Source organism: Fusarium mangiferae (genome assembly GCF_900044065.1).
Source record: "Fusarium mangiferae strain MRC7560 genome assembly, contig: FMAN_scaffold006, whole genome shotgun sequence".
NCBI lineage: Eukaryota > Fungi > Ascomycota > Sordariomycetes > Hypocreales > Nectriaceae > Fusarium > Fusarium mangiferae.
Window position 1 is genome coordinate 585,774 of NW_024573926.1, and position 15,726 is coordinate 601,499.

Here is a 15,726-nt window from a genome sequence, read left to right on the forward strand (position 1 = left end):
TTAGCAGAAATAGTCTATTTGCTCTAGTGACTGAGGATCTTGTGGAATTAGTAGTTAGTCAAGCTGTAAAGAAGATTCAAAACGAAGGAAAACGATCGCAATCTCACTCCAGGTTGGCGCCATAAAATAAATGTGGTGACATGCAGCCAGCCTCATACTGAGCCGTGGTACTTATAAGATGGCAGCTTGTCTGTCCACTGATGCAATTGCGGGACGGGATGAAGTGGACGCTAAACACTTTTGGGGGGCCGGACGCTAGAATCTCCAGTTTGACCACTGAAGCCAAGCGATGTCCAGTGGCTCCACTACCCTGCATCCGCTGAGTGACAGGGGCAGTGGCCGGTAGCTTACTTCAACAACCGTGCTGCCGTGGTGGTCATGTCCTGTCGCGAATTGGTTTCTTTCATTGTGAGCTGACAGCCCGTAGGTTTTGACCGACTCCAACATCCCCTAGCAAGCCAAACTTGCTATGGCTGACTCACTTACGGACTTTTACAAAAACACCTGAGCTCTGGAACCACACATTAATGAAACCTAATTGTACAATGCGACTCATCTCCCGATCCTTTAGTGGAGCCCCGTGAGCTCCTTCGAGTATATTCAACATGAATATCGCCATGCATGGCCTCAACAATGCGATTGTTGTAGCCAGGGCCGCGGAAGGAAATCCCCAGTTCAACTAGTAAGCTTCCAATCACTAAAGAACCCGTTAAACTACTGCTCACGTACAATAGTAAATTCCTTATTTTTATGGCCTTGTGCTGTTTCCTGGCGATCTTCTTTGTCCTATACTTCAATCGACTCTTCGCGTCGATCGTGTCCTACGCCCTCCGAGCTTATACATGGCACCACTATCGAGTCTACATAGATGTCAAGGCTATACAGATATCCCTTCTTGGTGGTCGAGTCTTCTTTACAGGTTTGCGATACCATGGCGAGAACGAGACGTTTATGATCCAGCATGGCTACATAACATGGCGATACTGGCTACGACGAGTTCGAGACGCGGACATAATTGATACTCGACGATCGAAGCTCTCCTCCGGCGATGCGGCGCCTACAAGCGATGTCAAGAACCCGGAGCTTCCTTGTCGTATCCAGGTGGACCTGACTGGATTGGAATGGTTTGTGTATAATCGTAGCCCAGCCTATGATGGTATACTTGCAGGTCTTACCCAGACCTACGACCCGGAAGGTCGTTCAAGCGGAATATCGGAGAAGGACGAGACTACTACACGATCCCGAGGCAACAAGAAGGAGGGTGGATCTGTGGCTGGCAATGAAAAAGAGATGGATATGAAGCAGGAGTTCAGCGAACGAGCCAAGAGCATATTCCGACGTACGACCACGGGCTTTGGAAGCGGCGAGGATGATGAACAGACCAGGGATGATGAACCGGAGCTTCCATTCATGCTTCGACTGTTCCCTGTGCATGTTCGGTGCCAGAAAGCGGCTGCGGTCATAGGCAATGAAAACACGAAAGCCATCCTTATCGCCAAAGCGGATTCTTTAGACGTGGAAGTAGATGCTTCGGAGACAACTACACCTGATCCGTATCGACAAACCTTCAAAGTTCAATTTCAACACCCAGTCATCGAAATCAAGGAGAACGAGGACTTCAAAGAAGATCAGGTCACCCGGGCGACCCGAGACCGTGACAACACCCAGACTCAGGAGGCATTATCTAAACGATCTTTCTTCCGCCACCATCGCCGAAAAGCTGTTAATTCGCTGCGGAATTTAGTTCCGTACTGGCGCCGGTCAGTGGAATCCTTCTCAACGGACTCACGGACAGCCATGACTACCGCTACTTCACAAGTGCCAGGGGCAAATCAATGGCAAGGACTGACCCGTTACCTCGATGATCGCGACCGAGATGATAGAGCTCGTTGGGCATCCGTAGAGTACGCAGCTGTGACGACGATTCTCGACAGCCCTGAGGCTGTATTGACAGTATTCTGGGATGCTGTTGGAAAAGTACCTGATCAGAGTCGCCATGGAGGCGCAAAAACCTTCCCATTCAGCATCAACGGAGACGTGCCCCCTGCTTGGGGTATGAACTTTTCGATCAAAGGAGGCACAATGAACTATGGCCCCTGGGCAGATCGCCAGAGAGCAGACTTGCAGCGCTTCTTTTTCCCATCACTATGTAAAGATGCCGTGCCTGCGAAACCGCTAAAACCAGGGGATTGGAGAGTTGCTACAACGTTCCAACTCTACATCGAAATGGATGACGCAGTCACGCTGCGAGTCCCCATTAGAGAAGAGTCCAAGAATTGGCGTTGGCGTGGCAAAGAACCGCCCGTGCGGCATGCCAAACCTCCAACCAAACGAAAGCAGAGGAACCGGACCAAGAAGAACAGCAAAACAGACGCATCGGAAATTCGGCCTGCAGGATGGTTGGAAGTGAAGCTCCCCGCGAATTCCTCAGTCAAGTTCAACATGGATATGCTGGCTAGTCCAACAGGCTATACCACAAAACTCGATGTTGACTTGCCAAGTTCTGAGCTATGGAGCAGTGTAAACCATGATCTCTTGTGGCGATCTGGTGCTCAAATTATATCCTGTGACCTCTCAAACCCCCTAGCCTGGAATTCGCTTAGGAACTGGCACTTTAACATTAACAGCTCGAAGATGGAGCTTTTCATGCTGAGAGACCATATCTTCTTACTTACAGATCTGGTTGATGACTGGACAGCTGGCCCACCTGCCGACTATCTTGTTTTTGTGCCCTTCAAATATCATCTCAATCTAACCTTGAACTCGTTGCAGCTCTATCTCAACGTTAACGAAGCCAACATCATCGACAAAGCAACGGTCATTGAAGATAACACTTATCTTATCCTTTCGAGCCCTTGCTTGACTGCCGAGTCTTGCATCCCAGCCGAATCCTTCCGGCCAAGCAAGAATGCCATTCCCTTTGATGTCCGTGCTGATCAGTTGGACATGGCGCTTCAAGTCCCTCAATGGAACACACAGGCCGCGTTCCTTTCTTCGAAGCAACTGGGCCATATTGAAGGTCTTGCGGTGGATGGAAGTTACAACTACAATGCCACGACATCGTCAGCAAACACGGACACCCTTATTCTCAACGTACGCGGCCAGTCACCATATGTGTACTTATATGGGTTTCTGATCCGATACGTCATACTCTTGAAAGATAACTACTTTGGAGAATTTGTTCATTTCCGAACTCTAGACGAATACCAGAATCAGCTTCAGATGAAGAAAAAGAATCCTGACGCGGAAGCTGTAACGCAGCCTCCCCCCAAAAAGTCCAACGACATGGATGTCGTTCTAGGTGTCAGGATTGAGGACCTCAAGGTCATGCTACCAACGAACCTCTATTCTGCTGACCGTTACATAGAGGGGGAGCTGGCTAGCGTCTCTGTCGATTTGCGCTTCACCAATTATTTCATGGAAGTCGAAGTCGAGGTTAGTCCTATCAGTCTTGCGCTCGGATGCAGCGAAGGCACACTGGACTCCCCTGGCATGTCATCATCCAATACCCAACTCTTCATTGATGGCGTTCGACTTTTCGGACATAAGCTCTTTGGACTACCGCCGTCTGAACCAGCATATGTCTGCAACTGGGATGTCAATGTCGGTGGGATTACCGGAGAGTGTACGTCTGAATTCCTAGTTGCAGTAGCGAAGGGTGGCAAGTCCCTTGCCTTTTGCTTCGATGATGTGGAGAACGCCCTTGTGCCATACTCATCACTTGTCTTCTATGATATAACATTTGCTCGAGCTGCCGTGGAGTCTATTCAAGTTTGGTTGCATGTCGATGAAGCTGCTTTCTTAGTGTCAACTGATGCTATCGATGTCTGCTTCAACGACTGGGCTAGATCTCATTATTCTAAGCGTGCAGATATTATCGTACCAAACATTCAAATCTCATGTCTCAATGCAGAGTCAGCGGGAAGACAAAAATCTAGATACCACCATCCTGTGGAAACAGATGCCCACTTCCGAACGACCATTCGCCTTGCCGTCATTGGACGTAAATTCAAATTCAGCGAAGAAAGAAGGACCCAGCAGGAGTTGGTTCAGAGAGAGGACCAGCGCACACATCGAGCTGAGTTTCTCCTCTTGCCGGACTATCTGGACGAATTCGTCCCGGAGGCGATTGACCCTCCAGCTCAATGTGCACCTCCCCCTCCTCATCCAGCTGTGTCCCTCGAGGGTGAGAGAGACGATAGTTCGCGGAGGACTATAGCCTCACGGCATTCTCGAGGGCTGACTCATAAGTCCTCATTCCTCTCTCTCACCGAATCTAGCAATGGAAGCGTTGTGCTTGCACATAGTCAATATAGAGCTCGGTCCAGATCTAAACAGGACGATTTTCTGGCGGTTAGGTCTTCGTCAACGGACAACCGACGATCCCTAAGAGCTAGAGGCTCGTTTGGCTCACATCGCTCAGCTAACGACCATGTCGCGAAAGACGATGTTGCACACTCTTCAGTCGCCTTCTCAAGCCAATATGTTTCGCCTCAATTTCCGTTGCATGGTTTGAGACCAAGCACGTATGAATTACCTTTCCCGAGCACTGAGGAAGGCGATGACGATGACGACGACGGATTTGACACGATAAGCATAGGATTGGATGGTATCGATCCCAACGGTCTGGGTGAAGATCACCCTTATCTCAGTGTAATTGTCGAATTCCCATCTGGCATGTCAGCTTTCGTTAATCCATCGGCCTTGCGTCATGCTGCATCACTCCTTGATGCTCTACAGCCAAACGAGCCAGAAACCTTATTAGATACCTTTCAAGTTGGTGCCATGACTAAGATCTTTGATCGGCAGAAGGAACGAGAAACGAAAGGCCAAATCAAGGACCTGATGGTTCGGATACCGAACGCTTCATTTCGGCTTCTCAGTTCTACGACAGAGGATTCCCCCGGCTATTCACAGGAGGAGCAAGATCAATACGACCTCTCAATCTCGAAGGTGGCTTTGATTACGCGATTGACCAACACCTGGGAAGACCCCTTCAGGGATGAGACACGGCACTCGAGAACATCGCTCCAACTGCGCTTGGGATCTGCAGAGATATCTGCATCTGAACGTAGCCCATCCTTCCAAGAACCCCAGCCTGCAGTCATGGCACAAATCGAGGATGTAGTTGTGTCCATAGGCGAAAAAGATGTTCGCTTCATTGACGCAGATATTGGATCAGTGGTTGGAAGTACTGCCTCGGGCAAGATCGAATACCTAGCATCTCTCATTCATCGCACTTCACTCATTGCTTCCGATCTTGGACATATTTTCTCTGAAACGATGACGAAACATGAGAACCGGCACAAGCTTTTCACGTATCTGCTTCTTGACCAGGGCAAATCAACCAACGATCCCTCTTTTCTTGTCCGACCTTCTGCGGTACTGCGATCTGCAGATGATCATCTTCGTACGTCTGACTCTTGGAAACTCGCAATGCGACTTCGTCAGATCTGGACCACCATGGACTCCCACTGCAAATCTCAAATAATCGAGAAATGCTTCCACGCTACTCCCGACATACCAGAAGATGCCGCAAATTATGTGCTAACTGTGTTGGAGAAATGGCGTGGCTGGGACATGCAGGACTTGCCAAGTGCCATTATCCTTACCAACATTTTTGGACAACTTAGGGACGCAGACATGGCACAAGGTGACCGACTTCCTCTTCTCGGTGCTTGTAGGCTTGCTGAGCTTCAGCTCGTACTCGATCCTGGGCCAAAGCAGAATAAGATCGGGTTCATTGATCTGGCTGCGAGAATTGATCAGCAAATGCATGAAGCTGCAGTTGCCGGCGAAGCCCCTGGAGCTCCTTTCACAACTTTGAACATATCCTGCGCCGAAGCGGGCATCAACTTGAATTGGGAACTTTGTGAATTAGCCGAAGAAGTGGTACAACTATACAGCAAGAGCCGAAGCCAAGTCCAGCCAACACCAATTATGCCGAAACCCAAGCGCCCAGCCAAACCTGATCCTGCTGCTTGGCCTCCTGTCCATGTTGTCGTGGAGGTGACAAAAGGCGCAATTGAATTAGAGACCATTAATCTCAAGGCCAGGACGTTGAGCCATGGATTAAAATTGTCTTTGCTCCATCAGTCCAGCCCCAATGCCTCTAGTGCCATGAGTCTGATGCTCAATTGCAATGCCATCACTTCATCAATTCATAGCAACTCACATTCCCTGGCTATGATGCAGCTGAAGAATCCAAGCATCTTTGTGTCCCATGAACTTCAAAAGACCAACAACACATCAAGCCACACAATCAAGGCCAGCGCTGGAAGTCGAAACTTGACATTTGCAGTCAAAGAGGACCCGATTGGACTTATGGAGGTGCTTGATCGTCTTTTAGGAGATGAGATACAGACAGTGTATGGCCTGAAGAACCAGCTTGCTAGCTTGTCGAAGCCCAAGCCAATGGGCGCACAGAAGAAGATCGTGGATCGCCTTTCAAGCGTCAAATTCAATCTTGCCATGTTCTTGGACGAGTACAACATTACCATTCCCTTTCTCCAGTCTCTCACCTATAAGATCACGGGAACTGTAGCACGAGCGGCAGCGGCAGCAAATTTCGGAAAGGAGATTATTTTCGACTTTGATATCAAGGAGAACTATCATGAGATGCAGATCAATGTCAGAAACAAACCTCGCAGTATTTCACTCCTCCAGATTCCTCCAACAAATGGTCGTATTACGAGCCATATGGGCCAGACAGAGCATCAAATCAATGTCCTCTCATCTCTGGAGATAGTTCAACTGGATGCCTCTGCGGTTTACAGTCTTCTGACAGCCCTGAACAGACCCCAAATATCGAGTGCTGTCCAAGAATTACAGCAGCAAACCAAGATTATCCAGGATCGCATTGCCGAGATTTTTGGCACCGATGATGGCGAGGTTCCTAAGCCGGTGCCCGAATCTGTTGAACCAGAGCATCATAGCCTTAGGATCGTATATAATGTCCACCTGACTCTGGCCGGCCTTCAGGTTTTTGCCAAGACCTCCCTAAAATCAGAGGTTGAACCAATGGCTCAGGTACTGTTTTCGTTAAACAGAGCCCATCTGCATGCCTCAAATCGGCATGAAGCACACGGCCCTATACTCAAATACCCAGAGATCCATCTCAATTTAAGTCACATCGGCCTTGACATCCGCAGAGGCCCCGAAGACTCCATGAGATCTTGCGGAAATCTTGGCGTTGGTGTAGAAGTTTCCGCAAGCTCAACCCTGAGCGACGATGGCAAAGAGGACTGGGCGTTTAACTTCACAAGTGACGATTTCGAGTGTAACCTGGCCCCGGAAACCATTTCGACCGTCGTCGACGTCCTTGGCTACATGGGTGAGAAGATTAAAGACCTTGATACTTCTCGGGAATTGGATTACCTGAGGAAGTTGAGGCAGTCAAAGCCCAAGATCACTATTACTGGAGACGATGAGCCAGAAGAGGTCGATATCATCGACTCAGTTCTTGCATCAGTGCAATACCAGTTCGAACTCAGAAACATTCGTGTCCGGTGGAGCGTTGCGGATAATGTTGATGACGAGTCAAGTTCTAAGGAGGATCTTGTCCTATCAGTCAAACTCTTCGAATTCGGTACAAGAACCAGGCGATCAGCACGTCTCTCGATTGAGAACTTCCAGATTCAGATGGTGCCCCTAGGCCAAGACCTGACAATTCGGTCACTTCACTCAGCATTACTACCTGTAGTGACCTTCAACATCGCCTACATGTCGACTGCTTCTGCACGGCGGATGGCGTTTCAGGCTGTTGGCGAATCTCTCGATCTCCGCCTGACATCCGCCTTCATTGTTCCGGCTGCCCACTTGGCTGAATCGATTACGCTCTCGTTGAACAATGTTGCACAAGCGTCGACACAGTGGAACACTGCAGTCACAAATGAGAAGAAGCCAGACGAAGCACCCAAGCGGCAGCCACAACGTAGCATCTTTGGCAATAAGAGGTTAGAAAGCCTTCTCATTGACGCAGATTTCGCCGGTGCGGTCGTCTACATCGCCAGTAAAAGGTCGTTGGACAATTCGGCCAAGACTCTGGGACGCCCTTCGCCCGTAGGAAAATACGGCCAATTTAATACTGACGATTCTGGGAGTGGAACAGTCCTGCGCAGTCCTGGTTTAGCCTGGAAGATCGAGTATCGTGACGACGCCCAAGACGACCCGTCTCTGTACGGAGAGATCAAGGTTGACGCCTCGAGCAACATTCTGTACCCTTCGGTTGTGCCACTAGTTATGGACATGTTGTCAAGCGTGAAGCAGGTTGTCAAGGATGACGAGGAAACTGAACAGCCCAGCGAACAATCAGAGTCCAAACAGCCCCCCAACAAGTCTGGAGACGCTGATAATATCATTACTGCGGACCCAAGTGCTGTTCTGGGTCGCCTCAAGCTCAACCTGGGCCTGAGAATTTGCCGACAAGAATTTTCGCTGAGCTGTCAACCCATAGCTCGTGTTGCCGCCACAGCTTGCTTCGACAATATTTACTTTACAGTCAACACAGTCAGGTCTCTCGAGCAGGGAAACTTCTTTGCCATTTCAGGAGACTTTACGAAACTGCATGCTTCGGTGCAGCATGTGTACTCACGCGAATCCACCGCAAGCTTCGAGCTTGATTCCATTACACTATCGTTCATGAACAGTAAGCATGTAAGCGGAACCAGCGGAGTATCTGCCATCATCAATGTGAGTCCCATGGCTGTGTCCATCAACGCCAAACAAGCACAGGACTTCTTGCTGTTCCGTGAGATCTGGTACCCGAGCGAGTTACGCTCTGCCACTGCAGCACCTGTGGCAAAGATGAGCCCCGAGACATCCCAGAGTGGACATCTTGTGCAACGATATCAGCAGGTCGCCGCAACCGCTGCATTCCCCTGGACTGCAACCATTTCGATTGCAGCCTTAGACGTCACCATCGATCTTGGACAGGCCATTGGTAAATCCGCCTTTGCAATCAAGAAGTTCTGGGTATCGTCTAAGAAAACGTCCGATTGGGAACAAAACCTATGTCTCGGGTTTGACAAGATTGGAGTTGACTGTACTGGACGCTTGAGCGGCTTTGTGGCTCTACAAGATTTCCGCTTGCGCACTTCCATTCAATGGCCAAAACGAGAAGAAGCCCTGAACGAGACGCCCATGATTCAAGCTTCTATAAGCTTCAACGCATTTCGAGTTAAAGCAGCCTTTGATTACCAAGCTTTCTTGGTTGCTGACATCACATCTCTGGAGTTCCTCATGTACAATGTTCGTGAGAGCCTGGACGGAAGTGGAGATAGGTTGGTCGCGATTTTTGACGGTGACTCTGTTCAAGTCTTCGGAACAACAACTTCGGCGGCTCAGGGCATTGCACTGTGGCAGGCCGTACAGAAACTTGTCCAAGAAAGGAAAGAAAGCTTCCAGGGCTCGCTGAAGGAGATCGAGAAGTTTATGAAGAGGAGATCAATGTCAACATCTCGAAGCACGATCCATCAAGTCGAACAAACACCGAAGTTGAAGGAGGAGGACACACTTTCAAAGTCACCTATATCTCTCGACACAGATGTTGTGGTGACACTCAAGGCACTAAACCTGGGCGTGTTCCCCAGCACGTTTTCCGACCACCAAGTGTTCAAGGTGGAGGCGCTCAACGCATACGCTCGCTTTGCAGCCAGCATGGAGCAAAGACGCATCCATAGTATCCTGAAGATGATGTTGGGTCAGCTTCGGATCGGCCTGGCTGGAGTTCGCAATGTTGAGGCCCCAAAGACTCTGAGCGAGATCTCAGTTGAAGATGTTGTTCAACGTACAACGGGATCCAGAGGAGGAACCATCCTAAACGTCCCCCAAGTATCAGCAGTGATGGAAACATGGCAGAAGCCTAGGTCGAACGAGATTAGTTATATCTTCAAGAGTGCATTCGAAGGAAAAGTGGAAGTCGGCTGGAATTTCTCGCGTGTGAGCTATATCCGAGGGATGTTTGCAAATCATGCAAAGGCGCTCGAGCAAGTCTGGGGCAAGGAGATACCTCTTACCGCAGTCAAGATCAGAGGAGTGCCAGGAGCGGAAGAGACAGATGGAGAACAGCAAAAGATCACAGCAGAGATCGACGTACCAATGTCGAAGTACGACTATGTGGCACTGGAGCCCCCCATTATTGAGACGCCGCAGCTTCGCGATATGGGCGAGGCAACACCGCCCCTGGAATGGATTGGCCTGCATCGCGACCGATTGCCAAACTTGACACATCAGATTGTCATTGTGTCACTTCTTGAGTTGGCCGGCGAGGTCGAGGACGCATACGCCCGCATCTTAGGCTCGTCCTGAGACCTGCCATGGTGATGACAAAGGATGATGTTGAATTACTGGGCGGCGAGTGAGTCACTCGGTAATAGTAAGCAGCATGATGAGCAAGCGAGGCGTTACGGGAGCCATTGGGCAATTGCCAGAAAGGGTTTCGGTTCGTCAAGTTCATGTTTGAGTTTATTAAACATAATACATCTGGACACATTTAGATTTTGTACTGCTTGTATCTTTCATCATCTTAAACAGAAGATTTGCGCATTTTTCGGTCGAACATCATCAATAGTATCCCTGAGGGTGTAGGAAGGATAGAAAGTTCGATGCATGCAGAAGAAAAGATAGATTCAATGGTCAACCTGATGCCAAGCACAATTTAGTAGCCGTATGGCTTTCAACAATGCTGCGGTATTTTTTCTTCTTTATGGAATAGATAACGTAGCTATAAAAGTCATTTGATACATACTGATCCGATTCTTTCTTGGGAAAATCTGGTAGTATCAGATCTTCACTGCGGCATCACCAGGTGATCCTACGGGTTCCGGTCTAGCCTTCTGGGCTGCAAAGGCGGGTCTAACGGACTCACACCCGAGAGAGCTTGTGAAATCCTCCAATGAGAGCTTACCTGGAAGCTCTTACGAGGAATCGGCTTTTTTACGGTGGTCTGAGGATGTGAGGCGATGATTAACAAAGGTACGGCAAACTGCCAACTGTGCATGTATCGTCTCGGTGAATCCCCACCGAGAAAATACACATTCCTATGGGCAGCGAGTTGTACAGTATCTGCTAAGTTAGTGGGCGAAGAGGGGGTTTCCCGTAAAGGTATGGACGGGATGAATTGTGTGGGAGGCGTAACGTTAGAGCTCTCTCTAGGTAGGCTACGTACCTATACCTAGGTTCCCTTCTCTTCAGCTCAACCTACAGCCCACTGATATTTGTAACCTTTTGCGGCGATGAAACGAACAAGAGTCAACAAATGCCAAAAGAAAAAACAAAAAAAAAAGTCCAAAAGTGATAAATCACAGAGTTGGTGTCTCTTGTGACGAAAGTACTGTATCCGAAGACTATAAGCCACTGTAAAACTGACTTACAGTAGTAACGTGCAGGGCATGCACGTCATAGGGAATCACTTGTATGTAACCGACTCGAGTAGTAGACAGGAGGGGAGACTCGGTTTCAAGCTGGGCCCACGGAAAATCCCCCTCCATCAGGTTGTCTCATACTTTGGTAGTTTGGTTAGCATGGGTGATATTATGCGTGAGCTTATGCAATTTGACAAGACACCCATGTAATCGCACAGCTGTCGCTGTGTAGCTTACCTGGAAACAAGAGAAACTCTAGTTATACGATGAATCATTCGGTTAGACGATTGGAAAACAGACAAATAAATCCCCTGCCATCCATCATGAGTGAGTGAGCTCTTGAGAAAGAGGAGGGAGGGGGAGGGGCAAGCTCCAGGGTTTTCGGTGGTGACTAAGCCTGTTTGTCCCCATGAGCAAAGAACCTACCTAAGGTACCTATCGTGCCAGGGTTGGTGCCCTCTACGATCAACCCAATTTCCCATCTTGTGCGGCCGTGGCTGTGGCAATTGATCCATACCTTGCCTGGCAGCCGAGAGCTAAGCTGGGTAATTATCTCAAGCTCCCGTCAATGAACATGGATGGGAGGACATGATGCCCGCTCAGCAGACAGAATTTTAGCGGACTCATGGGCCTATCGTGACCAAGCCCAACCCCTCCATGAGGGCCTGGAGCGCCTATTCCTTCAGCGGGTGGCAGGAAACAACTGTGTAGCGGGGTCCTCTTGAGCGGTTGCTGCCCCACCAAAATTGTGAAAAGCCCACTGTCCAAATTTTTTTCTTTCGTGCTTTAGTGGGGATGCCCTCCGCTAAGTGGTGGGCTGGGTGGTCCAACCTTGCTGCCCGTAGGCTTCTCGCCGAATGAATCTTGAGGTGCCCAAACCTACCTTACCTTACTCCTCCCCGCTCAAAACTCTTCCCTTTCTTCCCTCCCTCCTTCTCCTCCTCCAAACCTTCTCTCGCCAAAAGGGACGCATAAAGAGTGACAGTGGTTCTCCTCCGGAACTGTCTCTCTTCCATCGTCACTTGAATCGTTGCCTTCTTCCTCTCTGACGGCAATCGCTTCTTGCTTCTTCCCTTTTTCTGCGGCTCAGATCGCGGGGTGAAAACTTCAACCCCGCTCTGTTCCCACATCAACAACTTCGACTTTTGACATACACATAGTCAGGTCATCCAAACAATACCGCCAAGATGGTTAAGTAAGTAGGCATCGAATCTATCATCGTCTACCTGTCGCCGGCATCACCTTTCCGTCGTCGGCCTCAACACTATCTTATCCTGCACCATCTTCCATGATTGCATACCCCTCCAACTGCACCATACCCCGCTCGGACTTAAGCCCTCCGTCCTTGCACGACCATGAGCTAACCGCGATGCCTTCACTCACAATAGCTTCACGATCGACGAGATCCGGCAGCTTATGGACAAGCCTACCAATGTCCGTAACATGTCCGTTATTGCCCACGTCGACCACGGCAAGTCTACCCTGACCGACTCTCTTCTCGCCAAGGCCGGTATCATTTCCACCGCCAAGGCTGGTGATGCCCGAGCCACAGATACTCGTGCCGACGAACAGGAACGTGGTATCACCATCAAGTCTACTGCCATCTCTCTGTATGGCCAGCTTGGTGAGGACGACGACGTTGCCGACATTGTTGGCCAAAAGACCGACGGAAAGGACTTCTTGATCAACCTCATTGATTCTCCCGGTCACGTTGATTTCTCTTCTGAGGTTACCGCTGCTCTCCGTGTCACTGATGGTGCTCTTGTTGTCGTCGACACCGTCGAGGGTGTCTGTGTCCAGACCGAGACTGTCCTCCGACAGGCCCTTGGTGAGCGCATCAAGCCCGTCATCATCATCAACAAGGTCGATCGTGCTCTTCTCGAGCTTCAGGTCTCCAAGGAGGATCTGTACCAGTCCTTCTCCCGAACCATCGAGTCCGTCAACGTCATCATTTCTACCTACCTTGACAAGTCTATTGGTGACATCCAGGTCTACCCCGACAAGGGTACCGTTGCCTTCGGTTCCGGTCTGCACGGCTGGGCTTTCACCGTCCGACAGTTCGCTGTCCGATACGCCAAGAAGTTCGGTGTTGACAAGAACAAGATGATGGAGCGTCTCTGGGGCGACAACTACTTCAACCCCAAGACCAAGAAGTGGACCAAGAACGGCACCTACGAGGGTAAGCAGCTCGAGCGTGCCTTCAACCAGTTCATCCTCGACCCCATCTTCAAGATCTTCGCCGCTGTTATGAACTTCAAGAAGGAGGAGACCGCCACTCTCCTCGAGAAGCTCAACCTCAAGCTTCCCGCTGAGGACCGTGAGAAGGAGGGCAAGCAGCTCCTCAAGGCTGTCATGCGAACTTTCCTTCCCGCTGCCGACTCTCTTCTCGAGATGATGATTCTTCACCTTCCTTCTCCCGCCACCGCCCAGAAGTACCGTGCTGAGACTCTGTATGAGGGTCCCCCCGATGACGAGGCCGCCATTGGTATCCGTGACTGTGACCCCAAGGGTCCTCTCATGCTTTACGTCTCTAAGATGGTGCCCACCTCCGATAAGGGTCGATTCTACGCCTTCGGTCGTGTCTTCTCCGGTACCGTCCGATCCGGTCTCAAGGTCCGCATCCAGGGTCCCAACTACGTCCCTGGCAAGAAGGAGGATCTCTTCATCAAGGCTATCCAGCGTACTGTTCTGATGATGGGTGGCAAGGTCGAGCCCATTGACGACATGCCTGCCGGTAACATTGTCGGTCTGGTCGGTATCGATCAGTTCCTTCTCAAGTCTGGTACCCTCACCACCAGCGAGACCGCCCACAACCTCAAGGTCATGAAGTTCTCCGTCTCCCCCGTCGTCCAGCGTTCCGTCCAAGTTAAGAACGCCCAGGATCTTCCCAAGCTTGTTGAGGGTCTCAAGCGTCTCTCCAAGTCCGATCCTTGTGTGTTGACCATGACCTCCGAGTCTGGTGAGCACGTTGTCGCCGGTGCCGGTGAGCTGCATCTCGAGATTTGCCTTAAGGATCTTGAGGAGGATCACGCCGGTGTTCCCCTGATCATTTCCGACCCCGTCGTCCAGTACCGTGAGACCGTTACTGCCAAGTCTAGCATTACTGCTCTGTCCAAGTCTCCCAACAAGCACAACCGTCTGTACATGGTTGCTGAGCCTATCGAGGAGGAGCTCTCTCTTGCCATCGAGGCTGGCAAGGTCAGCGCCCGTGATGATTTCAAGGCTCGTGCCCGTGTCCTTGCTGACGACTTCGGCTGGGATGTCACCGACGCCCGAAAGATCTGGACCTTCGGCCCTGACGGTACTGGTGCCAACCTGTTGGTCGACCAGACCAAGGCCGTTCAGTACCTCAACGAAATCAAGGATTCCGTTGTCTCCGGTTTCCAGTGGGCCACCCGTGAGGGTCCCGTTGCTGAGGAGCCCATGCGATCTTGCCGCTTCAACATCCTCGATGTTACCCTCCACGCTGATGCTATTCACCGTGGTGGTGGTCAGATCATCCCCACTGCCCGTCGTGTCCTGTACGCCGCCTCTCTTCTCGCCGAGCCCGCTCTTCTCGAGCCCGTGTACCTTGTCGAGATTCAGGTCCCTGAGCAGGCCATGGGTGGTGTCTACGGTGTCCTTACACGACGACGTGGTCACGTCTTCAGCGAGGAGCAGCGACCTGGTACTCCTCTGTTCAACATCAAGGCCTACCTCCCCATTCTCGAGTCCTTCGGCTTCAACGGAGATCTCCGACAGGCCACCTCCGGACAGGCTTTCCCCCAGTCCGTCTTCGACCACTGGCAGATCCTCCCCGGTGGCTCTCCCCTCGATTCCACCACCAAGGTCGGACAAATTGTCACCACCATGCGAAAGCGCAAGGGTGTCAAGGAGCTCGTTCCTGGTGTCGAGAACGTAAGTCTAATATCCGAGTCCGATGAGCCAGCAGATATGCTAACATGCCATGACAGTACTACGACAAGCTGTAAACGGCTTTTTTTTAATGCGCCGAACGAACCACGAAGCGTGCCGAGTTGGACACGCAAGATTAATCGGCTGATAACGAAGATTTGGGACGCATGTCAAATTCCACGGAGGAGCTCCTTGATGATCTCAGGAGCGGCATGCTGAGCGGAAACCAAAGGAAAAGTCGAGTGGCTGGGTTGAAGCTGAATGTCAAGGAGAAGCTCAATTCGGCTTTTATGTAGTTATGTCGTATCTGATGAGTTGAAACACGTTAGATTGAAGTTCATATAAGTCGTTTGCTTGTTGTGGTTGTGAAGCCAAGGCCAAGGTGTAAGTTGACTTGGATTAGTAGGAAACTGTAGTAGTTCAGTGGCGAAACCGGAGAATCACTTGCTATACAGTCAGATCAAAATTG

The 15,726-nt window shown here is 50.4% G+C and overlaps 2 protein-coding genes across 2 annotated transcripts; both read left to right on the forward strand.

Annotated features, from left to right (window-relative positions):
• Positions 1-605: 605 nt before the first annotated feature.
• FMAN_02937 (uncharacterized protein) lies at positions 606-10,308 on the forward strand (the record flags this gene model as incomplete). The annotated part of the gene is made up of 2 exons (XM_041831691.1): positions 606-682; positions 735-10,308. 2 exons carry the CDS (start codon positions 606-608, stop codon positions 10,306-10,308), a joined length of 9,651 nt encoding a protein of 3,216 aa, XP_041682229.1.
• Positions 10,309-12,550: 2,242 nt separating this feature from the next.
• On the forward strand, positions 12,551-15,334 carry FMAN_02938 (putative elongation factor 2; the record flags this gene model as incomplete). The annotated part of the gene is made up of 3 exons (XM_041831692.1): positions 12,551-12,558; positions 12,752-15,260; positions 15,317-15,334. The coding sequence occupies 3 exons, from the start codon at positions 12,551-12,553 to the stop codon at positions 15,332-15,334; spliced, it is 2,535 nt and encodes an 844-aa protein (XP_041682230.1).
• Positions 15,335-15,726: the final 392 nt, after the last annotated feature.